The sequence below is a fragment of the Taudactylus pleione genome, unplaced genomic scaffold (genome assembly GCF_031769625.1).
Source record: "Taudactylus pleione unplaced genomic scaffold, aTauple2 ptg000021l, whole genome shotgun sequence".
Lineage (NCBI taxonomy): Eukaryota > Metazoa > Chordata > Amphibia > Anura > Myobatrachidae > Taudactylus > Taudactylus pleione.
This window is the reverse complement of record NW_028284423.1, coordinates 9,302,872-9,328,489: the sequence shown is the minus strand read 5'-3', so window position 1 is coordinate 9,328,489 and position 25,618 is coordinate 9,302,872. Positions and strand designations below refer to the sequence as shown.

General features: G+C 39.8%; 1 protein-coding gene across 5 annotated transcripts in view; it reads right to left on the bottom strand.

The window, feature by feature from the left end:
- Window positions 1-358: 358 nt before the first annotated feature.
- Window positions 359-25,618, bottom strand: part of ANAPC10 (anaphase promoting complex subunit 10) — a 94,634-nt gene continuing 69,374 nt past the window's right edge. For 4 of the 5 annotated variants that reach the window (XM_088448438.1, XM_088448440.1, XM_088448441.1 and 1 more), the window contains exon 6: window positions 359-1,323. In XM_088448438.1, the coding sequence (XP_088304564.1) occupies window positions 1,093-1,323 (231 nt within the window). In that variant the 3' untranslated portion in view covers window positions 359-1,092. Of the gene's footprint in view, window positions 1,324-2,998; window positions 3,292-25,618 lie in introns of those variants that run through there. The other variant, XM_088448439.1, reaches the window with a different exon arrangement.

Below are 25,618 nucleotides of genomic sequence, written 5' to 3'. Positions count from 1 at the left end.
ACGCTAGACGTTCAGTCTTTCAGGTTGCATAGTGGATAGGCCCCTTAACTTTTAAAAGCCTACCTGTAAGGATATCTGTTGGATGTGATAATACAATCACATTTATTCCTAAAGCATTACAGAAAGTTTGTATATAAATCTCTTCAGATATATATAGCAAAATGCTCCAGATGTCCTCAAATATATATCAGTATGAGCCACCTTGCAAGACATGTGCTTTGTATATAAGAACCAAAAGTATAAACATTATTTTACAAACTTGTGCAAATGAATAGTTTATTAGTAAAATATATAAATGAAAAAAAATAAATAAGAGAGTATCGAAATTAATTAATTTTAGTATTTTTTTAATGGAACATGTTTAAATATCAAAAGATATACATAGATAAAAAGTGACTTAAGCTACAAAAGAGAATAATTATGTTTGGTACAAGATACTAAATACTATCTTACGTTCATAAAAAAATGTGCTGTCTTCCATGTTACACAAACAAAGCTAAGAACATAAAATGCAAATGTTTAATCTAAATAATAAAGAGAACAATTATATGACCCAAATCATTTGGGACTAACATCCCATTATTTTCTTACAATCACTTGTATTTTTTATTAACAAATAATGTATGTCACTGGTGTTATACTGTACAAAGGTATTTGAAAATGTTCATGTTAAACAAATTTTTCACAGCAAATCTCATGGAGGCTATAAAAGCATACCATTTGATGCCATTTAATTCTCAAACATTTTCATTTCAAATAATTTCCCAATAAGAGAATTCTTATGATGGCACTAATATTTTTATATTAATTTACATAAGTATATTAAATATGTTTTATAGGACATAGTGGTACATTTGCAAAAATTTACCCACAGAACAAAAGTTATCTTGGAAAACAAATTTACAAATTAAAAACAAAAGTAAAAGTGAAGGAGATTATTACTAATATTTCCCCCAAAATGCTAAAATAGCTTGAAAATTAAAAACATGAATTTGGTGTTGGGCAATAAAATTATATATTTCAACAATAAAAAAATGTAAGTTTTCATATGTGAAAATGTTGGTGTTAGCCATTTATTGGATCTTGGTTAGATCACCTGATGAAACGATGCATCATGAAATCAATGGTTGTACATCTTGGGAATTTGCCGATGGAGCTCTCTTCTACTGGTGTAAACACTTTAATTTGTCGCATGTGTGTGTCTCTTCCATTCTGATGATTTGCCAAAACTGCTATCTGAATCATAAAGGTTCGAATAGGCTTTTTATGTGCATCCGTTAAAGGAACGTGTATCCAACCACTGGGCTCCACCAATTCAAGTTGCTACAAAATAAAGCATATATTGCATATTTAAGTGATAAAAACATAGTATAACAACACATTTTCTTCGAAATTATAAAGAACATTTATCATATTATCAGAAATTGTATTTAGAAAAATTAGAAAATATTCCTCTGCATATCTGACGTGCCCTTTAAAACATGTACCTCATGAGAGCAACTACTCAGTTGCTCTGCATTTGAGTAGGGCTGTATGAATCATTTTGGCGTGTTAGACTGCAATCATGGATGAAAATCATATGCATTGATTCACGTAAGGAAGCATTTCGCTCATTATGGGACCACCAACAAATGCTGTGCTATCTGGAAACTGTTGTAATTGACTGCATTAATTACTTTATACAAGTACAGGAAAGAGTATAGGCAACATGAGGAGTCAACTGATCGCATGCAAATTTGACTCATGGGGGGTGATTCAATTCAGAGCGAGGTGAATAGTGCCTGGAAGTTGGTCCCGAAGCTATTCAATTCACCTCGCAGTTTAGTCCGACTATAACAAGGTGGAGAATGCCGGTTCTCGAGACTTACCCTGGGTGATAAGCTGTGAGAACAGACATTCGCTGACTAAAGTGTCGGCGGCGAGGCTGTTAGAGTCACAGCCTCGAGCCCAGCACTTTAGTCGGATTTCTGCTCGCACCTTCTGGAGGGTGCTAGAGGAAATCCTTTAATTGACCTAACCACTTGCTGCATTAAATAGCTCTGGGAACTTCTTCCGGTGCTATCAACAGGGCGTTGAATTTAATTGTTCCATGGTCACTTGACAAATTGCGGTTGAAAGTTACTTGTACAGCTCAGCTTTATGCACCTTTAAACTAGTCTTATAAGCTATGGAAGAAGGGGCTATCAATATGAAGCAAGCTATTCAACTTTCCAAAAAGGTCACTGATGCAAAATGTGTATTTTCTAGTATTTGTTACATGGGCACTGCAATCTTAGCCAGCATAAAAACCTAGGCCGTTTCCTGGCACATGAAAGAATTACAGATGTTCTATCACATGTTGTGTATTTATAGCACACAAAGCTACCTGATTACTGCTGTAAGGAATTCTGTCAAATTGAATGCATGTATGTTTTAGCCTAGTGCACTGGTGTGCAACTTTTTTATTTTTTCCAGTTAGGAGTTCGAATGTCAAAGTGCCATTGTTTTGGAACTCCAAAAGAAGTATTTCTGAAATGAGTATATTACATCTAAAAATTCTGGGGGTCTTGATCCACAGTGCACATAAATAATAAAATAAAAATATTTTTTATTTATTTATATAGCGCTTTTCTCCTAAAGGACTCAAAGTGCTTTACATTTACGGTACAAAATAATCTTAAACAAGGGACATTAGTGAAATGCTTGGGTGAAGAGGTAAGTCTTGAGTCTTGCATAAAAGCCAGGTTTACAGCTGCAGATCCATATGCAGTTCAAAAGGGGAGCTGAAAGCAACTGGAAGTTCCTTGAGGTACAGTAAATTGCATCACATGGAGTTTACCTTTCAACAGCTGAGTATATGACAAGCAGACATTATGGCAAGTGTATCTGGTCCCTTTACTTATCACAAGCTGGCCCATGGCAAAAATGTCAGGCTCTATGAGAATGCTTATGGTGCATTTCTGTTAATCCATCTAACGGCAAAAAAAATGTATTGTTCAAGATGTTAACATAGAGACTCACCAGATCTCAGGTCACTGTAACGCGTTAGGTGCAGGTTGAAATTGTTCAATATGTGATCATTAGAACTTGGAATTTAAAATGGACTTATCAGTAATGAACTTACAATAGCTCTGGAATTTTTGGTTTCAATTTGGACCTCTTATTCTCTTTATATGTGCCAGTTTCTTGTAGAGCCACCTTCAAAGTATTACCTTGAGAAGGCAGCATGTATTCAGATGGTAAAATTGGTGTGGTTTTACCTTCTAGCATTGTTGTCTTGCAATGACCGCAGTGATTCAGGGTAATAATTTGCTGTGTGCACATTATAATACAAAGAAACTATGATTATCACAAGATAATGAATTATCAAAACGTATAAAAAGGCAATGACTGTATATGCAAGATGGTGAATAGTCAAAATGTATCTCTGTACTCAGGATTGTGACAAGAAAGGCTAGCACAACAATAAGAATATAGCCATTTTACTGATTGATACAATGTGTAAACTGTAATTATGCACTGTTGTATTCATGCAGTTATTAAGCTATGTGTAGGTAACAAACATAAAAAAGGAAAAGCAATTAGATCTCCACATAATTGCAATAATGTAATTACATGGAGATGTACAGTCAGGTGCATAAATATTGGGACATTGACAGAATTTTGGCCTCTATTCACCACCACAATGGCTTTGAAATTAAAACAAACAAGATGTGCTTTAACTGCAGACTTTCAGATTTAATTCGAGGGTAATCACATCCAAATCAGGTGAATGGTGTAGGAATTACAACGGTTTCTATATGTGCCTCCCACTTTTTAAGGGGCCAAAAGTAATGGGATGATCAACTCAAAAGCTATTTCATGGACAGGTGTGGGCTATTCCCTCGTTATTTCATTATCAATTAAGCAGGTAAAAGGTCTGGAGTTGATTCTAGGTGTGACATTTGCATTTGGAATTAGTTGCTGTCGACTCTCAATGAGAGATCTAAAGAGCTGTCACTATCAGTGAAGCAAGCCATCATTAGGCTGAAAAATCAAAACAAACCCATTAGAGAGATAGCAAAAACATTAGGTGTGGCCAAATCAACTGTTTGGCACATTCTTAAAAAGAAAGAATGCACCGGAGAGCTCAGCAACACCAAAAGACCCAGAAAACCACGGAAAACAACTGTGGTGGATGACAGAAGAATTATTTCCCTGGTGAAGAAAAACCTCTTTACAACAGTTGCCCAAATCAAGAACACTTTCCAGGAGGTAGGTGTATGTGTGTCAAAGTCAACAATCAAGAGAAGACTTCACAAGAGTGAAAATAGAGGGTTCACCACAAGATGTAAGCCATTGGTGAGCCACAAAAACAGGAAGACCAGATTAGAGTTTGCCAAACATCTAAAAAAGCCATTTACAGCTCTGGAACAACATCCTATGGACAGATGAGACAAAGACCAACTTGTACCAGAGTGATGGGAAGAGAAGAGTATGGAGAAGGAAAGGAACTGCTCATGATCCAAAACATACCACCTCATCAGTGAAGCATGGTGGTGTTAGTGTCATGGGGTGGGCATGTATGGCTGCCAATGGAACTGGTTCCCTTGTATTTATTGATGATGTGACTGCTGACAAAAGCAGCAGAATAAATTCTAAAGTGTTTCGGGCAATATTATAGGCTCATATTCAGTCAAATGCTACAGAACTCATTGGACGGCGCTTCACAGTGCAGATGGACAATGACCCGAAGCATACTGCAAAAGCAACCAAAGAGTTTTTTAAGGTTAAAAAGTGGAATGTTATGCAATGGCCAAGTCAATCCTCTGACCTGAATCCGATTGAGCATGCATTTCACTTGATGAAGACAAAACTGAAGGGAAAATGCCCCAAGAACAAGCAGGAACTGAAGACATTTGCAGTAGAAGCCTGGCAGAGCATCACCAGGGATGAAACCCAGCGTCTGGTGATGTCTATGCGTTCCAGACTTCAGGCTGTAATTCACAAAGGATTTGCAACATAGTATTAAAAAGTGAAAGTTAGATTTAGGATTGTTTAGTTTGTCCCATTACTTTTGGCCCCTTAAAAAGTGGGAGGCACATATAGAAAACGTTGTAATTCCTACACCGTTCATCTGATTTGGATGTAATCACCCTCAAATTAATCTGAAAGTCTGCAGTAAAAGCACATCTTGTTTGTTTCATTTCAAAGCCATTGTGGTGGTGAATAGAGGCCAAAATATGAAAATTCTGTCAATGTCCCAATATTTATGCACCTAAGTTATTCAGTTATTTTTCATTCATCTGTAGAGCTATATTTGGATATAAATATTTGTATATTGCTTCACTATTAATGGAAACAATTTATATAGTCGTGTCTAGATGTTATCTGTCTAGATGTTATCAGCATTATACAGATCCCTATTCAAGATGGTTATTGTAGCCTTACGTATTCAGGTGTTTAAAAGCTGTATAAAGCCGAGAGGGGGAAAAAAATTAAAGGATTTCTGTACTTAGCCTAAAGCATTACATTTTGCATAAAGTGAATGACCGTTTAACTACATAAAAAGATGCTTTGAAAACCAATTTCCTCCCTCCCAACCTAAAACTTAAGGATCCCTTCCTTTGTGCCAGTGTACCTGATATAGTCTAGCCTTTAAATAGTAGTACTACCAGATGTAGTGGAGCATAAAGTGAGACCAGCCCTCATTGCATAATGCTGCTGCTTCAGTTTGTTTGGATAACTGATGGTGCTGTAAGTTATTGTGTCACAGGAGATTAGGCACTCCCAACATTTGGAATTCTGAGGCATGATAGAAGAAAGATGACCAGGGAACTTTGTATTCTGGAACTACAAATGACTTGTCAGAAAAAGAAGTAAGCTTATGATGTTTATACATGAGAACTCAAGCTATTAGGGAGTTTACAGCGTAAGGCTGTGAGGGAAAAAAATGGCAAGCACATAAGTATGAGGTGTTTGGCCACCCAAAACAAATACATATAAGTTTATTTTATATATCTCATAAAGAAATGTTACCACCAATAAACAGCCAGTTAAATGAGTGTTGGACCACCAGTACGGTCTGTAAGTACCATGGCATTGAGCCTACCAAAGTCTGTCAATTGTGTAGGAGGAGAGGAGCACAATTCTTCCAGAACAACATGATTCAAATAGCATCTGCATCATACTCAAACCATTAGATGACCACAAGTGCTTTGCGGATTGTAACAGTCATTCTGGATGACACCACGGATGTCAGGAGACAAATGTGTCAACAGAGAGAAGATTATTCAGAACCTTTGAACAATGGATAGGCATTGTTTAATGTAATGCAGCTAAATCATGCAAGGACAGTGCACCCAACAACATTAATGAACCATCAAAACCCATCACTGTTGGAAGCAAAATTTCAGGACTATGAGGTTCTTTAAGTTGGTGACCCAGGTACAGTTGTTTGGTTAAGAACATGTGGAAGTCCCACTATGGATGAAACACATTGGATAAAGAACAGGCACATAACTATCCACCAGAAATCTGCTTACTCCCTCTCCTGATCACCCACAAACTACACACCGGAAGAGAGACACACACCGGTATCTGAACCAAGCCACATTGATCTCATAGAACGCAGCGTATGCTCCACAGGGTCCTGCTGCAAGTTTTTACAACCATCAGTCTGCAGAATCAGCACAGGACCAGCAACATACACAACTGCTCTTGTAAGAGCAATCTGTAAATACTATAAACAATATCCTTCCTTTCTACAGAGCCACCAAAGGCTGAATGGTCGTCAAACTGTAATTGTTGTATTTTCCTTTTATTCCACAGAGCCAGCCTCCTACTGAACCTCTCCCGTATAGGGTGCCCTACAAAGCATGACTAACAAACAGCAGTCCGTATAAGTGTATATACAGACCACACTTTGGGGGAGGAAAAAAAATCTGTAATACTCTTTCAAGTACAGATGGAGTGCATTACATTTAGATAAACATCATAACTGAAAGGGCACCTGGACTCTCCACTCACTGACCTGTATCTCTATGAAAATTGGTGTGGTTAGGCTCACATGGTACAACCAATGTGTAATACTTGTGATTTTTAGTTTAGTTTATACTGGCGGCACTTATAGCCGAATATATATTAATTTTTTTAAATAAATGTTATACTATGCAATTTCATTGGTCAGCGAGGACGTTAATAGGAATATTGAAGTCACCCAAGAAGAGGGAGGGAAGATTGGAGGAGAGGAAGTAGGGGAGCCAGGTGGCAAAGGTATCAAGCAATTTAGAGACAGGATCTGGGGAGTGAAAGATGACTGCTACACGAAGTTGAGTGAAATAGAAGAAAGAAATGGCGTAAACATCAAATGGAAAAAAATGAGAGGGCACTGGGGTATGAGCGTCCTTTCGCCTACTTGACAGCGAAATCCTGCCTGATGGATCAAAGTTTTTAAATTTTGATTCATCGGTCCTTAAGACCTTGTTTCCAGTCTTCCGTAGTACACTGGTGGTGCTTCATGGCCCTGGCAAGCCTCTTTATCATTGCTGAAACACAGCTGTAAGTTCTTAACGGATTACTTGTTCCCTTTAAAAGACCTTTTATTTGTAACTTTGAAATGTGCAGTACTTGCTAACCTATAGGTTTTTTTTTTTTTAACAATTTACTGCTTACAGAGTCCTCGTACATCTAGCCTCAATATTCCATGCAGCCGCCAGGTCCCATGCAACTCTACTAGAATCAGGCGTCTTTTTTAGATTTGCCGAATATGCGATGTGACTAGGATGCATCAGCAGACTGTGCTGATTAATTTGATATGCAACACTTGTACTGTATATCTGTGTGCACCTGAGTCTGCATATGAAGCACAACGGAACGTGGAATGAAAAAAGCCGCTACACTGCAGCACTTCGCATACAGATTCAGAGACCTAGTCGCACCGCATAACAACAACGCATTTTCTGCAAAAAGAAATAATTAAAAAAAAAAGGTAAAAGAAAAAAAGGTAAAAAGAAAAAAAGGTAAAAAGAAAAAAAGGTAAAAAAAAAAACAAAATAAAAAGTTAAAAAACAAATAAAAAAAGACACCCGATGCTAACAGAGTCTCACAGGACCTGGCACACCGAGAGAGGATTTTTAGCGTGACTGCAGCAAAGATGTGTAAGACACATCTGTACCTCTTTACCATTTCAGGCCATTCACAGAATTCCTTCAATTTCAATAAAACCTGAAAATATGGGGGTGTTCTAAAACATTTAACCAATAGTTTTATTGTGTAAATATACATCCAGACACTCAATATTTATTTTTAATCCATTGTAATAAATATCTATAATTAGACCATAGACATATTCTTTGGTTTCATTTCCATTCCTATTCCAATAATTATTGATGGACTTCTTACATTATACAGACGAACATGGTGTTAATACATTTCTCATGCTTTGCTGATTATGAACAAGGTAAGTACACTTGTATAACAATGAAGCATCATCCTCCCCCATACACAGTGTCAACTATTAATGTATATATATTTATGGAGCGGGGGGATATAAATACATTGATTAAAGCTTATGCAATCTGTGCACGGGATACACTATAACTATATTGATAGTTACTTCCCTTACCGACTGCTGGAATACCTTTCTGTCCTAAACTTTTGCATTAGCCAGTAAACAGCTCCTTTGCTCTGGCAGCAACGCTTGACGCCGATACAATAACCCTTTGGCGCAAATCACCATTTCTGCCTTATTTGGCTCTTAGGCCCTGATTCAGAGCCGGATGCTCTGACAGAGCGCTTGCTCTGAATCAGGACGTCTTTTTTTTTTGGAGTGGTCTCCTGGCCGCTCGCATTGCTGTGGGTTGCCACCCACAGCTAATGCGAGCGGCCAGGATGATGGTCGCGATGGTCAAAGGGGGCGTGCTGTCACTCAACATCAACAGCACACCCCCTTTGGTGCGAGATCCGGAGCGACTGTTTGCCCGTCGTTATCCGGGTCTCGCGCATGCACACGACGGAGCCGGCTCCGTCGTGCGCATGCGCTCTGGGCCACCATTGACCCTGCAGTGAGCGCTCAGCGCTTGCGACCGGGTCTGAATCAGGCCCTTAATCTTTGAAACATTCAATACAACATCAACATCCCTCCATTAATTGAAAGGTAACATAAAAAATTGACCCAAGACTAAACATTTGGGCTTATCGCTTCTATAGGCAGAATAAAATGGAGATGAGCGTAACGGAACTAAAATATAATTGAAAAGACTACGATTTTGTTCTAAGAAATACTGTATAAACCAGAGTTTGCACTTATGCCACATCACTAGACTAAGTAAAGTAACTATTAAAGCCACTATTTGTTACTATTGCAAATTTTGCTGAAAAAAAAATAATCCTACCTTAATGATTACTATAATTGTCATGTTTGCAAAGGATTAAGTTTGTGAGCAGGATTTGTACTTGTACTGTAGAGAACATTATTTTCTATTAGCATTAAGGAAAGCTTAGTAAAATGTAGGCATCATGTATTGAGTTAAGCTACTTCTAGTCAAAATGAAAAACAAAAACGTTAATGTAAGGCAAAAGTGTAAAATATGAACGACAGCTGAGAAAAAAACAACAGTCTCTCTATGTGGAAAAATCATTGAGAAAGGGATAAGGAAAACTAAAGCATTTTGCCAGGAGATCTGCATGTATGTTTTCCTGTCTGGAAGGTCTTCAATAACAAATGTCACACAGAAAAAAAAAAGGCGTGCTCTGAACCTTACAGACACTTGTCCTTTAACAGATATCACGGCTGTGCCATAGCACTGTACCTGTCAACACTTAAAGTGTTACAATCTGGCTTGAAGCCACTTTTTTTTTTTATGTGGGAAGAAGACGATCTTGTAGCAGTGAGGCAGTAGTTCCAAAAAGAGAGATGTTGCTTGATCCAAAAGAAACTTCCACAGTTCCAAGCAAGTTAAAAGGAGAAGCCCCTACAAGAGACGCTTTAAGGAAAAACCCAAACAAAAACAAGCAGAATGGATTCTAGTGAAAGAGTCAATTGTAGGAATAAAGCTCTTTTGCAGCAGCAAACAGTTATGAGACATTAAGACCACCATGTAAGGAGGTGACTTCTGCATCCTTGGCAGTTTCTTGTGCTAGATCAAAAGCTTTGATATTCACTGGAAACAGCTAGAGAAAGGTAAAGCTAAGAGGTGCAGGGCTGACTGAACAAGCTTGGTGGCAGGCGTAAACAAGCTCCCCCTGTAAATCACATGAAATAATAAAATGTACAATTAATAATGAACGGAAATATAATTATGTTGCTTAAAAAGAACCTCTCATTTATGTTAGTGGTTTACATGTAAGTGTATTAAAACATTCTATACTCCGTACTGATGGGGTGGGAGTACATGAAACTTCTGTGCATCCTATGAAACATGTGGGAGTCAGTATGCAGTCTGCTCTATACTGGCTGCTGAGCTGTTGTCTCCATAAGGCACAGGAGACTGAAGGCAGTACATATGATGTAGGCTGTATACCAGCTCTCACACGGAGTTCCTGCATTTGCATACAATGAGCATTGTTTTCCGCTAAGAAATGTGACAGCTACTCTATATGGGAAACTATGAAACTGAAATGAAGCCTCATACTGTAGGTAAAACATTAACCAATTAAAGCACAAAAAAATACACGAATGATGTAAATATTAGTAAGGCCCACATTAACCATTGACAGTTATAGAATGTTTTTTTTTTTTAATTGCCTATATATTATGGTCATCAGCACTCAAAGAATTTATAACGGGCAAGTTGAAAGATTTAACAAAATCATACAAGTATCCAGATGTTATAAATTAAAATTGTGCAACCCTACAGTACACCTAACATATACCCCTGTACCCCTCACTTTAGTTTATAAGTATAATATAAATTATCATAGATCTCGGAGGGAACTTATCTATGTAATCACTTACATTAAAAGTATACTTGCCTGCACTTCACGCAGATTTCTGATCACCCCCTCCTGAGGCTCGAACACAAATCCACAGTAAATAGGGATTTCTGCAAACGTGTTTACCTATAGCTCCGGGCACTTAAACCGGAATCTAAGGGTTAATGAACATTAGCCACGGACTTACCTTGTGAGGAAAAGGACTTGTAACTGAATAGCTTCGGGCGTTAAAGTCCGATGCTACAAGCCCGCAGCAAGCATCATGGTTAAGTGAATCCGGCCCTAAAGGTGACTAATTATATATATATATATATATATATATATACACACACACATATACATACATACTATTTGTAGAGTCTACATATAAGTGAAATTTAGTGAATTGCCAATCATGACATCACCAAGAATGACCCATAGGGAGGAGAAGTGAGGAATCCGTATAGGTCATTTTATCAGATCAAGGAAAACTGGATCAAACTGACTATTTTACTGTATGAGAGCTCAAATTTTTTTTTAGAAAATTTTAAATGCCAAAATTACCAGACTTGACTAAATGCAAAAAAAATATGGAAAAGAACAGAAAAGTTTTCTGCACATGAATAGCATTCAAATATATAAACATGATGTACAGTCAAGAACATGAAGTAAAATATAGTAAAAAATTTTTTACTAGCATCATTCTGTCACATTGGAAATTTTTTTGGTTTGGCTCATGTATCCTTTATGATTTATATTCAGTTGGCGGAATTCAATTGATTTGCCCCACTACGCGCCCGAGGTATTCAATTGTTGCTCCTGTCAGGCGCAGTCAGCTGCCGGCTCATCATTTAATGAGGGTGCGAGCTGAAATGGGCGACAAGTGACCTGTTTGGGCGCCCAAACGGCAATTTTCGCGAACGCTGCTAAACCTGACATCTATGGACACGATCAGCGCGATAACAGGCATCAATTGAATAGCATCCCGCGATCTCCTGTCACTTTAGACGGGAGATTGGGCGCGCTAAAACAATTGAATATCGGTCTGTGTTTCTATATCAAATTGTCATAAATTTTTTTAGATCATTAAAAGATATGTTTTATATGTATGTAGCTAAATGTCCTATACCAATATAAAAACAGGACAAGTGATGATATTCATCCCTGTTTCGGAGAACAATTTCCAAAGGTTTATAGGGTGGTTAGTAAGAGGGTGGAGTAGGGAAGGTGTAAAAACTGCTAATCTGTATTAAAACTCTTAAAAGGGTATAACACTGCAAACTGAGATAATCAGAAGCAGGCCCTTGTAATGGCAAAGATTGAGCTATGAATGACTATAGGCAGAAACTGCATTCTTTGGCCTTCACCAAGATACAGTCCAGTTTGTGACTTCTATTGATGCAATGAATATAGAGGGTGAGCAAAAGTGACAGAAAAGCCTCTAAAGGTGCGTACACACCTAACAATTGTTTGAACGATTTAACTATAACGATGTTGTTATCGTTCAAAAAATCGTTCAGTTTCTGAGTTATAACAATGATCGAAAATCGTTGAAGCGCGCTCCCATTGTACTTTGTAGTTAATTTCATACTGTCCAACATAACGATTTTCATTAAGGGAAGGAACATTTTTCGTTCATCGTTGTAAAAATCGTTCATTAAACATCAAAAAATCATTCACTTTTCAAGGGAAAATCTGACAGAAAATCGTTGGTTACAAAATCGTTACGTGTGTATGCACCTTTACACTTCGTGTCCCTGAGGTTCTGTGAAATCAGAAGAAAATCGGTATGATTTACCGCCGGACCCCTAGCTGGCGGTTCAAATCCTGACAGCGGCAACCCGACAAGGACGAAAATCCCGATTGTCCCTAGGTAAGTATTCACTAACCTAATTCTACCCCCTGACCCTAACCCTCCCTTAGGGGTGCCTAACACTAACCTTCCCCCCCAGTGGCTAAACCTAACCCCCCCCTTCCCCGCCGCCTAAACCTAAGTCCCCCGGGGGTGCCTAACCCTAACCCTCCCTCCCCCTAACCTCCCGGGAGCCCTAAACCTAGCCCTCCCCCCTCCCCCGCGGCTGTACACGCTCGGCATCCCTTCCCGGCGTCGGTAAAATAACAGGCGTCTAGATTTAGACACCTGTCATTTAACCCTCGCCGGGATTAAGCAGTCAAGAAGCCGGCTATCGGGATTAGGTCCGCTGGCTTCCCAACTGCATACCATCAGAAGGTACTCTTTGCTCTCAGAGCATACTTGCTTATTTCTCTAATTTAGGCACAAGCATTCCCTAAGCACCGGCAGGGATGACTTTCCAGAAGTCTATTGATGATGATTTGAACCAGAGGATGCTGTGTTTCACCAATGAATTAGTGAATCCATGTAGGACCACTTGTCATGATATTGTGGCAAATTACTGTATTCCCATTGCTCTTGCTATTTGCTGGGAAGTACTCAATTTGTTTTGCACCATACAAGTGAGAGTCTACAAGGGACGCTCCCTAGATTAATTGCTCCTCAGACCAAAGCTCCTCATCCCAGCTGCTGTCCGTGGAAAACCTGATCTCGAAAATAATTATTCCCCTTGATTGGGAGCATAATGTACTGCTCTACAATAATTAAAATGTCCCTTCAAGTGACTACAGACCACTGAAAAGGCATCATAATGTCATGATCCATAGGGAAGAACCGTGGCTCCCTTCCTGGGACACTGCAGTGAATGGAATGGGAGAAATGCTGACATGCTTCAGTTTTGGGTAATAGTAAGTATGTACTAATTGAGCAGTATCGAATTCCTGCAATCCAATTAATTAAATCGGGTTCATATTTATTTTTTTACCATTACTTATAAAGCTCCAGCATATTTCGTTATATAATTCTTTCTTAGCACAACTTATGTATTTGCGGACAAAAACCTGAATGCTTTAAGTTGTTTCATATCATTATACAATTTTCAGTATTCACCCCAGAAACTGTTGCCAGCCGAATGACATTAAGAAGTAGCCGGTGGGGGTAGTATAATCCAGCTGAAAACAGATACAGTGCATCCGGAAAGTATTCACAGTGCTTCACTTTTTCCACATTTTGTTATGTTACAGCCTTATTCCAAAATGGAATAAATTCATTTTTGTCCTGAAAATTCTACACACAATACCCCATAATGACAACATGTAAAAAGTTTTTTTTGAGTCTTTTGCAAATTTAATTGAAAAAAAACTAAGACATCACATGTACATAAGTATTCACAGCCTTTGAATACTTTGTTGATGCACCTTTGGCAGCAATTACAGCCTCAAGTCTTTTTGAATATGATGCCACAAGCTTGGCACACCTATCTTTGGGCAGTTTCGCCCATTCCTCTTTGCAGCACCTCTCAAGCTCCATCAAGTTGGATGGGAAGCGTCAGTGCACAGCCATTTTCAGATCTCTCCAGAGATGTTCAATCGGATTCAAGTCTGGGCTCTGGCTGGGCCACTCAAGAACATTCACAGAGTTGTCCTGAAGCTACTCCTTTGATATCTTGGCTGTGTGCTTAGGGTCATTGTTCTGCTGAAAGATGAACCGTCGCCCCAGTCTGAGGTCAAGAGCGCTCTGGAGCAGGTTTTGATGTCTCTGTACATTGCTGCATTAATCTTTCCCCCTATCCTGACTAGTCTTCCCAGTTCCTGCCACTGAAAAACATCCCCACAGCATGATGCTGCCACCACCATGCTTCACTGTAGGGATGGTGATGAGCGGTGCCTGGTTTCCTCCAAACATACCACCTGGCTTTCACGCCAAAGAGTTCAATCTCTGTCTCATCAGACCAGAGAATTTTGTTTCTCATGGTCTGAGAGTCATTCGGGTGCATTTTGGCAAACTCCAGGCGGGCTGCCATGTGCATTTACTAAGGAGTGGCATCCGACTGGCCACTCTACCATACAGGCCTGATTGGCGGATTGCTGCAGAGATGTTGTCCTTCTGGAAGGTTCTCCTCTCTCCACAGAGGAATACCGTATGTGACAGAGTGACCATCATGTTCTTGGTCACCTCCCTGACTAGGGCCGTTTTCCCAGATTGCTCAGTTTAGACGGCCGCCAACTCTAGGAAGAGTCCTGGTGGTTCCGAACTTCTTGCATTTACGGATGATGGAGGCCACTGTGCTCATTGAGACATTCAAAGCAGCAGATATTTTTCTGTATCCTTCCCCAGATTTGTGCCTTGAGACAATCTTGTCTCGGAGGTCTAAAGACAATTCCTTGGACTTCATGCTTGGTTTGTACTCTGACATGCACTGTTAAGTGTGGGACCTTATATAGACAGGTGTATGCCTTTCAAAATCATGTCCAATCAACTGAATTTACCACAGGTAGACTCCAATTGAGCTGTAGGAACATCTGAAGGATGATCAGTAGAAACAGGATGCACCTGAACTCAATTTCGAGCTTCATGGCAAGGGCTGTGAATACTTATGTACATGTGATTTCTTAGGTTTGTTTTTTTTATTAAATTTGCAAAAATCTCAAAAAAACTTTTTACATGTTGTCATTATGGGATATTGTGTGTAGAATTTTGAGGACAAAAATAAATTTATTCCATATTGGAATAACGCTGTAGCATAACAAAATGTGGAAAAAGTGAAGCGCTGTGAATACTTTCCGGATGCACTGTATAATAATGCTTAAAGATTCCAGCAGATATTGCATACTTGCAGACTGGACACAGATATAATTGTGTCCAGTAATGCCCGCTGAGAGACAGTGCACGTTTGCACTCTCTTAATATTCTCTCTGCAATGTTCCCGCTGTCCAAACCAGGTCCTGCCTCTTAAAGATGTGTTGTGGGGGAGGAGGGAATCTGTTACTGTGCCTGTCACAGTAATGTAAGTGCAGCACGACTCTGATGTTGGCTGTCAGACCCCTGGAGCAGGGTAGTGGCGGGTGGCATGCAGAAAATAAAAGCAGGGTGGACTACCCGTGAAATTGATCCTAGGGAGAACGGTGAATTTTTATATTTTACCAAGAGAGAGATAGACTATCAATTGCCACACAGTGTAGAAAGCTGGCACCATTATAAAATCTAGTAAGCACTTCTAACCTGAAAAGGACTTTTCAGTGACTTACAACAGCGGATTCATAAGGCATCACTGATGTCAACATTGGAAGTAATTAAGGGACCTGCCCTCTTGGCCACACACAACGATGCAGTACATGAAGTGTCTGTGTTTGCAGACATATTAAACATATCCTCATGGTAAATTGTAACTGCATATGAGAGCAGTGTCAGACAAGAAGCTTGGCTGTGAAGGAGAAGCTTAATTTGAGATGTCTTGATGTCATGTTTGTATTGCATGCGTAAATTACTTGAATTCAACTACAGGCACCGCCCAGCAGAAGATTAAGAGAATAACATTACTCACATTAGTCAAATAATCATCAATAGAAAGCAGCACCAGACATTATCTGCATTACAAAATAAGCATTAGTAAACCACACTAGACTACTAAATTCAGATGATGTTGATTTTACAATCAAAGAAGACCAGCAATAAGATTTAAGGCCGTTCTCCACTGTGGTTTGCCACAAACAATGAAATCTTAAGACGCATGTGATGATGTATATAAAACACTACACACAAGTATCTGATAAGCATTTGCTATACAATTAATATGTGACTCATATCCACTGAACATGTTCACATAAATCTGCAAATGTGCGCAAACTGTAAGCAGTACAGAACTTCACATTAATTACGCTGGGCTTTCCAGTCTCTGTGCTGCATCTAGAGATCTCACTCACATGAAAAGGAAAGCTCTGTACATAAATATGAGCCATGCAACACCTCTCTCCTCCCCAAACTCCTCAGCCAGCCAGCCAGAAGTGTTAGACAGCTAGGGCTGGTGCACACTTAGGGCCCGATTCAGAGATGGACGCAGTACACATCGCTGTCGCGTCTCTGGACACAGCAGCGATGTGCAAATATTGTAATGCAGCAGGAGGCGTCTGATGGAAATAGACGCTTCCTGTCAGTGTCTGTGATCCGAGTGCTGTTTATGAAGTTGCAATGGCTGCAGCTTCAGGCCATCTGAGAAATCCAAAGGCTATTCAGAATGGCTTTCTTCCCTGCGTTGCTGAGGCCAGGAAATCTGCATCTTCTGACAAATAGCCTGGCCTTGGCACTCCCGGAAAACAGTGTTTCTGGGAACATAGGCCAACGCCACCCCCTCCCCGTCACCAAACGGTCACAGCCTGTCAATTAGACTGCTACTGTCGGGCAGGGCAAGTGTGATCGCAGGATTCGTTCTGCACATGTGCAGAACAGGTCCTGTGCATTGGCAGTTCAACCACCATCAGGTTAGTATGTATACCATCAAGTTTACGTTCTAACTAGAATCTAGGCCCTAAAATAAGCGAATGAGCACAGGACCTCCCATTATTAACAGAGAGAAACAAATCACTGGTGCTTTTCCCAATATATATATATATTTTTAAATAAATTCTGTTTATTGTACAGCATAGAGCAATACAGAGATACACAGACATAGAAACATGTAAAACAAAATTATGCAGGAAAATACCATGACTTTTTATATTTCTACAATAAATTTTGTATAACCAAAACTGCTGTATATATATGTTTTTGTTTTATAGAACTAGAGAGGTGCATAGCCTCCATCTGGCACCTACGTACATAACATCAAATAAATGAGCTAAAGATACTTGGATTTAGTCAGATTATATCCAATTAACTGTAATGTAATAAATGGTAGACAAAGAATAAAATGTAATTAAATATGAAAAAAAATAAAAATAAATAAAAGGAAGGAAAAAGAACAAAGAAAAGGAGGTATAAAATCTATAGAAGTGAAATATTATTGAGATTCATTTCCAAATTGATAGGCTAGCAGGATAAGTTGGAGAAGGCCATCAAACTCACCCTAGTCTTTAGTGAAAAGGCATTTCATAGTAATAATAAACATTACACAGATACTCCTAAATAAAAAGGGAGAGAGAAGGGTAATTTAGAGGGGCAAACTACTGCTTCTCGGCTCAAGTGAATGTCGCAACAAAAACCAGTTTGTGTTCTCAAAAACTTTCCAAATCCGCTCCTGTGTTTGGGTCAGGAGGCAATCAATATACACACCCCATTATTGGTGAAAAGATGCTACCCCCTTCTCAATAAAAAATGTGGCCATGCGACGTTCATGCTAAAGAACCTTTAGTAAAGCTATCTTCCATCCTCCCCATATAGGAGCAGATTGATAGATTTACACCAAAATGTCCTAGTTTTTCTTCAAAACCATAAGTTATGGGAAAGTGTAGCACAGGTGGCATTGCATTTAAGGCACAAACCTGTTTTCTTTAGGAGGGAGAAATTAATGTTCTATTTAGTATCTGGATATGAAATTCCTGTAAAAAGGGCTGACTTTAGAGCCGGTAGAATCCTTGTGGTATAGGGGAGCATTTCCCTAAGTTCAGGTAAATCTGTTGATTCAGATTGCCAGGTGCCCGAAAATTGCGGACCATGAGGATTCATTTAAATTAATGAGGTCTGGATAGTGAAAACAAATTTTAAATTTATTAGTTTGGCTAAAGGTGAGGATGTTTCATAATTTAGAGGTAGTGTGTGTGGAACCCAGGGGATCAGTGAGGGACTGGACATAGTGTCGGGTTTGAAGGTACATAAAAAAATGTGTGCGAGGTAGGTGAAACCTAAATGAAATTAATTGTGCGCCAGGGTCAAAAACGTCCTTGATGGCAAGGATCCCCTTATAGTACCAAGATTTTTAAGCAGAGTTATCTAAGGAGGGAAGAAAAGTCGGGTTTCCCCACAGAGGTACCGGTATATATGGCGTAGAAAGTCGGTCACTCTGAAGAGATTTATTAACAGTAACCCAGGCCTTATATGTGTCCCAAAATAGATTATTACTACGGCATGTTTCAGGAATCTTACAAATAGGCGAGTGAAGCAAAACCGCCGGGGAGTATGGATAAAACAGAGCTTCCTCCAGTGCTGTATTAGTAAAGTTATTCAAACGGAGAAGCCAGTCTGATATATATCGAAAAAGAGCTGTTTTTGCAAATGTTAAAATGAGGCATACCCAATCCTCCTTGTTTCTTAGGCACGTACGTATGGGAGAGAGTCAATCGGGGTATACCGTTACGCCATATAAATTTAGAGAACAATTGGGTGCAACGGAGAGCATCCCTTTTCATTATTGTAATCGGTAACATTTGAAGTAAGTAGGCCAGTTTGGGGAAGACAATAGATTTAACAACTGTAACTCTGCCTAATAATGAAAGTTTTAAATCCATCCAGGCTTCCAATTAAGACTATGGGCAGTATTAAATTTGGCTGCGAAAAGCAAATTTATCACCGATGACGTAATTTTCGCCTATTTTAATTATACCAGTATTCAATTTCAAAGACTTTCCGCCGGTGTGAAAAGTCTTTGTTAAAAAACGGGGATAACTTTTCACCATGTTTTAGGGAAGAAACCCATAGCTGTGCGAACGGCCTGGAGGCCGGAGAAAATAAAACAAAAAACGCCCTGATTCAGAGCGAGCGCACGCACATAGCATGCGCCTCTGAATCAGGCCCTAAACCCGCTAGTCAAACATTTATGATGTGCAAAAACTGACATCACTTAAAACAATTGTAATATAAGAAAGTGTAAGTACCCATTGTTTAATAGATCTCCTATCTAAAATGAGAAGACGACTTCAGAAATCTAAATTACTATAACAGGTTAGAATTGCGATGATGGACTTCAGAAACTAAAATCACCAAGACATGGTCAGCTGTTTTAAAATAAAAATATATATAAAAGTAAACATGCGATCGGTTATTTTGGTCCATTTCGGGGGTGACGTAGCCTCATCTTTAAGGTAGGCTTGGGCATCAGCTAGTGTGATTAAGTCTTTTGGGCTTTGAGTAGTGAATACTCACAGCTGTGCCATATAGAGAAGGGCAAACCGCTTGCCGGTCTGCACTAATTGGGAAAATAAAGTCGCCATTTCTCTACAAGCTCTGGAGACCTCTGTAGAGTAGTCTTGGAATAAAGAGAGACGTTGTCCATCCCAGTGAAGAGGGCCTTTGCTCCTGGCTGTGGACCAGAAAAGTTCTTTGTGATGGAAATGTAAGCACTTGAATATCACATCCCGGGGTTGGGACTGATTGGAATCACGTGGTGGACCCAGTCTATGAGCTCGTTCTATTTCCAATGAGGATAATTCTTCCAGGATACCAAGTAACCTTGACAAGTCCGGGAGCAGGAACTTTGATAGATTCTTTTAACCCTAAAAGCCTTAAGTTATTGCGTTGTGATCTGATTTCCAGGTCATCAACTTTAGACAACAAATGTTGACAAGAGGAAGTAAGTGAGGAGACTTGTTATTTGAGATCTTCAATTTCTTGGAAATTGGAGCCAATCCTGTTCTCGTTAACTCTGTTTCACACCAAGTTTCTGTTAAGATTGTTACGGCTTCCATACATTTTTCAGCTTGACTTTGTAAGGGTTCCACTGTTTTTTTATAGCTCTCACTACCACTGCGTATGTCAGAGAGGGCAGAGACACTTTAGGAGCCATTATGGGGTCAGGAGAAGCTAAAGTGTCAGGGAGAAATGAGGCCCCCAATAGAGATGATTCTTCAGAAGTAAAACCAGCATGTCGTCCACGACCTCTTGCTCTTTGGGGTTTTGGGTTAAAAAGAGTAATAAATTTGTACATAACCCAAGCTAGGCTCGCAGACACTCAACGGCTACTTGGTCAGTAGCTCATTTGAATCTCAGTAGAAAGGCCACAGTTGCAGGTGAGCATAGAGTTTACATCACAAGAGAGACACAATGGTAATTAAAGAAGGAAAAATGGATACAATCCAAGGGTGTGTTGAGAAATCAATCACGGTAGGTCACTATTATAATAAATTCGGACATTAATGTCAACACCATCAATATGAACAGGGCTGAGAGGATGATTGAGAGGACGCGGGTAAATGGAAAAGAGCAACAGTTTGGGTCCAACAGGCCACAATACCAATTTAGCAATGCTTTTAAAATAGACTGAATATTATGTAAAATAGAACTGATGAAATGTCTTTGATGATGTTTTTCTGCAAAGTTAACTGGAGGGCACTGTGTAAGTAACCAACATAAGACCATTGTTATTGCCAGATTCAGGTGACTCAAATTGTGACCTGGTCTAACAACATCTCTGTTTGCTGTGTCTCTGGACAAGCTCCAGTCCAGTCAGCTTGTGATGAAGAATAAGTAGATAACAAATAGAGATGATCAGAATTTCCAAATGATTCTGCCAAATATTTGACCAGCATTTGGTTGTAATATGCCACTTTTTTCATGGCAAAACAAAGCTCCTTACAAAAGAAGGGAACTGACTGAAGATATCCAAGAGATGTTGACCAAGGGCCTGGTTTACGTACTAACCTGATGGTGGGTGAACTGCACATGTGCAGGACCCGTGCTGCCCATACAAAGTACAAGTCTTGCCATCACGGTTGCAGTGCCCCGATTCGCAGCCCAATTTACAGATTGCGGTCGTTTGGGGGAGTGTAGGGGGCGGCACCAGGCTGCGTTCCTGGAAATGGGAAAGTATTGTGCGACTTTCATGGAAGTGTCGAGACCAGGGTCGGCGTCGTAGGATGCACATTTCACAAGCAGCCAGCCGGGCTGAGTAAGCTTCAGCTTATACAGCCTGGCCAAAGCAGCAACCAGGTGATCCAAGGCAGCATCTACGGAAGCTGCACTCGGACCGCAGATGCCAGCAGGAGATGTCTATTTCCTACAGAGACCTCCTGCTGCATTTGCATTTAGGTGTACAGTATTGCACATCCACTTGCTTGTGGCTGTGCTATACCGTCTACATCTGAATCAGGACCTAAGTATGGTTATTCAGCACCATATTTCCAGGGGAAATTCTAGTCTTAATAATATGACAATCAAAATGTCGCCAATTAACCTACCAGTATGTCTTTGAGGTGTGGGAGGAAATCGGAGTACCAGGTGGAAACCTATACAAACACAGGTAGAACATTCAAACCCCTCACAGATTGTCCAAGCCCAGAAATGTAACTCATGCAGTAATGCTAACCACTACTTCAACCATTCTGCCCACATTTTTCCTTCACATCTAAAGCAGTGTAAGTTCATTTCTGAGAAGTTGAGGGACCACAAACTGCTGTGTCCAGTTTTGTTACCATTATAGAAATGTAAGTATTTAAGAGCCTAAAACAAAACAGGAGTCCATGGGAGCACTAGGCTTCTCTAACCCACAAAGTAATTTTGGACACAACTAGCTGCTGTGAATATTATGGTCACAGAAGTGCACTTAATGGAGGTTTCCAGTTGACTTGACACCACCCTAGGTTTTTATCAAAACCTCCAGTATGTAGGAGCAGGTAACCGACCTCACCAGGTTTTTCTGTAGTCCAAGGCTGGCAGGACCAGTGCAGCCTATAATTGATGCGCATGACCCCTTACCATCTTATCTGGTGGCTCTTGCATCTAAAAGGGTTCTCCCTTCCTCCGCACCCCAAGCTATTATCTTAAAGTAAAGATGAGCGGTTCAGTTTCTACTCTGTATTTCGCCAACTTATCTCAAGTTCGTATCTGAATTACTGGCCGTCCAAAACACTTGAGAGGCAGATAGCCAATAAGATGACTTTTCAGATTCGAGCGTAACCAAGTTCAAAAGCAGAACACTCATCTCAACCATAAAGTAGTAGCTGGCCTATTTAGTTTAAAAAGAGCAGATATCGACCCCACTTTTATGCATATGAGGCGCATGTGTCCTTAACCTACACTTTTTCCCGATCCCCGACTTCTGCCTTCCCCATGTTTGCGCCTTCTTGAAATCCTGCATTTGCTCCTGGGTTACTATGATTTTTCAAATTCAAGGGGAATTCTGTTGGTCATAATCTGCTACTCTGAGCATGTGAAGGACACTATAAATAAAGCAATGATGCTGGGAATCATGGCAGGTTAGAAAACTCTACACTTGATTACAACAGAAACTACCTCGCACTGAAACCATGTTTAAGATCTTTTATGAAATGATTGAGCCTGGATGAATGGCAACCGGATATATATACGGAAGAGGTGATACAGGCTTGGTGAGGCTTTTTACATTCTTATTAAATTTTTTTGTCGACAATCAAAACATAGAGATGTGTCCTCGTACACCTAGCTTCAATATGCTGTGCCTAGCGGTGTAGCGTATGTTTCACTTCACAAGACTGCACTTGTTAATTTGATATGCAACACTTGTATATCTGTGTGTGACTGAGTCTGCATACGAATCACAATGGGACTTGGCGTGAAAAAAATCCACGGGCGCTGCATCGTGACACTTCGTATGCAAATTCGATTGTACACAGATATACAAGTGTTGCATAAAAAATTAACAGTAGCAGTCTCGTAAAGTGGTTTTGTCACATCGCATTGCGAGTAAGATGTACATTCGCGCTATAAAGGGGTTTGGTGCAAGACAAGTGACACGGGACCTGGTGCAACGAGAAAGGATGTTTGGCGCAACTGCAGCAATAGTGTATGAGAAATCATCTGTAGACAGTCATAATATCCACAACCAAAATTTAGACACAGGTAGAATGTCGACAGTAATAATGTCAACATAGGTAAAAATAAATAATGGTGAGCAGTTAAAATGTACAAATGTACAAGATAGTGTCCCACTAAGAGAAATGCACTGTGCACGCACGAACAGTGATCCTGTCAGCCATATTGTCTGATGTGCCTAATGAAGATATATGTAGAACAGGGCAACCTGTTGCTGTGGAACTACACATGCTAACCTTCCCTGCCACAGAACTACTGTTAGTGCATACTAAAACTGTGGCAGGACATGCTGGCATGTGTAGTTCCAAAGCAGCTACACTGCAACAGCTTGCCTACTGAGGGAAGAGCACCACACATTCACAAACACTCATCCTATCATGTCACCCATACAATCATATTTCCCTAAATGTCACATATCTGCCCGGTCGCTATGCCACACACCATAAATTAACAGTCATATTTCCCGAAATGTCACATAATAAAAATCATTGTCAACCCCTTGCTAGAGAACTGTGCACAAACTTACTGCACACCCGTTATGTGCCGCACCATAAATTAATTGCTGCAACCGTTACACTATACCCAGTCATTATGGTGCTAATCCCCTTTATATTCTGACTGCAGGTTACACTATGTGCAGTTACCTATACTTTAAATGTTGGCATTTTGATTGTCGACATTTTGATATCCACAAAATGTTGACGTTCAAAATATAGCCATGCCTATATTATGAATGTCAACATTTTTGATGATGTCTATATTTTCATATGGTTATCACCAGTTTCAAGAACACTAGCATTATAAAGAAGCACTGTTCTATATTTTCATATAGAGTTATACACTGTCCATTACATGATCCCTTGTGTGAACATCTTGCATTCAATTTAACTGTTCTGATCTACCATACAGGTTGAGGAAAGGAGATATAGAGAATTGGGTAAACTTAGTGTGAAAGATTTTACAGCAAACTATTGCTAGAAACTAGAAGGGAAAATACATTAAAAAAAGAATTACTGTATAGAGCAATACTGTACATACATTTGTGTGTGAAATGTATACTAGCTGAAGTACCCAGCATTGCCCAGATTTAAATCTTCAAGAAATTAAGTTATCAGTTGTATGTAACGTTCAACATTTTTAAAATAATTATCAGCTTAGCAGCTCTTACAAAACACCTATGAGGAAAGTTCTTTCAGGTGCACTTCGCCATGAGGTCCCACCGGGACCCCAACCACTCCATTAGGCATCCCAAACTAATTGCCACCCCTCTGTGAAGCTGTCATTGATATCAATCCAGTTGAAGGACTAGAACAGGCTTCCCGGGTCAAAGTTCTGCCCAGTGTACACAAACGGGAAGGCTGACCAGGAGCCTAACCCCCTAGTATATCTTCTGGGATCCATTGTTACCACTCTGAAGTTTTTGTCCAAATCCAACCAGTGAAAGGCTCAAAACAGGTGCCCGGGTCAAAGTTCTGTCCGGTGTACACCAACGAGAGGTCCGGCTGGGATCCTTACCCCACTCAAACCTGGAGACAAATCTCAGATGCACAACTCCAAATTACTGATAATATATATAAATGCAATAAAATTCTGCAATCAATAGAGGTTTTTGGCATAATCATGGCCAAGGTTATGGGCCTACCCATCATATCCAGGTAACCTATTTAGGGTAGGTCCCTAACATACTAGGATTCAAATCCAGAGCGCAGGACACCCCCAAACTAGCCCAGCTAAGCCACCCCAGGGCACTGCCATAGTAAGAAAATGAATGAAAAGAGAATGAAAATAAAAAAGTGAAGTACATGTATAATAAACAAACAGTGAAGGGTTAAAATGTTTATTATACTTCACTTTTTTATTTTCATCCTTTATATGCAGCTGTGGCTGCTCTTAACTATCTCTTTTACACTGCACTTTTCTTACTATGGCAGTGCCCTGGGGCAGCTTAGCTGGGCTAGTTTGGGAGTGTCCTGCACTCTGGATTTGAATCCTAGTAGATTAGGGACCTACCCTACAGAGGTTACCTGGATATGGTGGGTAGGCCCATAACCTTGGCCATGATTATGCTAAAAACCTCTATTGATTGCAAAATTTTATTGCATTTATATATTATCAGTAATTTGGAGTTGTGCATCTGAGATTTGTCTGTTTCTGTGCCTGCAATTAGTCTCATCAGGT